The 1,770-nt window shown below is 49.3% G+C and overlaps 1 protein-coding gene across 1 annotated transcript; it reads right to left on the bottom strand.

Annotated features, from left to right (window-relative positions):
- Positions 1-330: 330 nt before the first annotated feature.
- Positions 331-1,512, bottom strand: LOC126530319 (solute carrier family 22 member 15-like). The gene has a single exon (XM_050177640.2). The coding sequence runs from the start codon at positions 1,147-1,149 to the stop codon at positions 472-474; it is 678 nt and encodes a 225-aa protein (XP_050033597.1). The 5' UTR covers positions 1,150-1,512; the 3' UTR covers positions 331-471.
- Positions 1,513-1,770: the final 258 nt, after the last annotated feature.

The raw sequence follows: 1,770 nt of genomic DNA, 5'->3' as shown, positions 1-1,770 counted from the left end.
AGTTTTGCATTTGCGCTTTATTGTTCAACGAATGGGCTAATGAAAGAAAATTTCATGTATGGCAATCACGACTTCGAAATCTATCAGCTGCGTTTAGGAACAAGTGCGTACTGCTCTCATACAGAAATCTGTAAACAAAACTATGCAAAAGAATCTGCCATGTTTAAGTAATTTTATTCAGTCGAGATATGAAGGTAATTGAGCTTCTTTGTTTTAATAAATAGCCGCACAAATTGACACAAGTTACTCTATATGGGCTCACGCTGGCATTTGCCGGCGTTCATATTTTGAAAAGCTCAATAAATAAGACAAAAGAAAGACAAGGGAAAATGGAGCAGCGGAATATATTACATGTATCGTCAGCGGTGAGAATAAAGAAAAACAAATCGCGTGCCTTTTTCCAGGGGCACATGTTTGGCGACAAATGGGCCGAAGTCCATGAACTTCCTTCTCAGGCGCGTCCGGCATCTTTCAGCGAGTTCGGCTTCGATCTCGCTTCTCACTCTTGGGACGCTTGCGCTTGCCAATGCGTGCTATCCTGAGGGGAGATTGCAGTTTCCACTTGTTGCCCACCATCTCTTGTACAGTGTTGGCGGGCAGTAGCCGCGTAGTCTCAGGCAGCATCATCGCCATCACTCCGAACAGCAGCAGTAGCGCCGCAGCAACAGCGTATGCGACGCCTTTCAGCTTGGCCGACCTGATCTCGTTGACGAACGGGGCCATGCACGCCCCCATGCGGCCGAAGGTGTAACAAAGCCCGACGCCGGCGCCGCGCATCACGGTAGGGTACAGCTCGGCCGAGATGACGAACATTGTGATGGCGCATAAGTCGAACGCCAGCAGCCAAGAGACGGTCAAGGTGGCGAGTAGCTCGTCAGGAGCGCCGAATGTGTGGGCCCCGGACAGCGACAAGGCAAGCACGGACATGACGACCATGCTGAGCGCCAGGGATCTGCGCCTTCCGGCGTGCGTGATGACGGGCACTTCAACCAGCACTCCTGGCAACTTGAGGACGATCAGCGCCGTGCGCGCCACGAGGTTGGTTCGCATCACCTCGCCCGTCCTCAGGTTGAAGTACAATGCGAACGATATGAACGAGCAGCCGAAAAGGATAGCTGACCGATAGCGCAGGGACTCGTTCCTCACCATGTCCGTTACGTGAACGCCTGCAGTGGCGAGACGGGAAAAAATAGTTCTCACAGCTTGCACTTGCCATTAGCAAACAGTTGAAGCTGTCGTCACAAACATATGTTATGAGCACTAGTTTCTATTTGAGCGGTGGCCATGCTTTTATTTACTTCAGCCACGCTAGCGTTTATTACTTCGAATGAGATATTTTTCTATCAAGACAAAATTCCCTTGATGTATGTTTGTAGCGAAATATATATGATAGACCAGCCTGTGAGGGATGACGCTGCACTGTGTTTAATAATCGCGCCTTTCTCAGTGCAACAGAAACGTTGATCATGAGAATGGCAGAGGTCTTCCTTAGCTCCCAAGTAGTAAGGGGTTTAGTCTGTACATCTCTGCAAACGCTCTCTTTTGTCAGGAGCTTTAATTGAGCGTGGTTAAAGGTTACTCTGATTTTAAGCAGAAAAGCACACCTTTAAGACATTCTCATTACAAAGTATCAGCACAAACCATGTTCCTGAGTAAAGATTTCTGGTGCCCCCGGTTCAGGCTGTTCTTGCTGCCTCTTGAGTTCCATCCTCAGCCCAGACAGACGCGTCTTGAACACCTCTGGCTCAACCTTGTTCACTCGTGCCGCCC

The sequence above is a fragment of the Dermacentor andersoni genome, chromosome 5 (genome assembly GCF_023375885.2).
Source record: "Dermacentor andersoni chromosome 5, qqDerAnde1_hic_scaffold, whole genome shotgun sequence".
Taxonomy (NCBI): Eukaryota; Metazoa; Arthropoda; class Arachnida; order Ixodida; family Ixodidae; genus Dermacentor; species Dermacentor andersoni.
This window is presented reverse-complemented; position numbering and strand designations above follow the sequence as displayed.

Excerpts from the sequence above, each read along its gene's own strand:
- LOC126530319 (XM_050177640.2), bottom strand. The coding sequence starts at position 1,149 with ATGGTGAGGAACGAGTCCCTGCGCTATCGGTCAGCTATCCTTTTCGGC.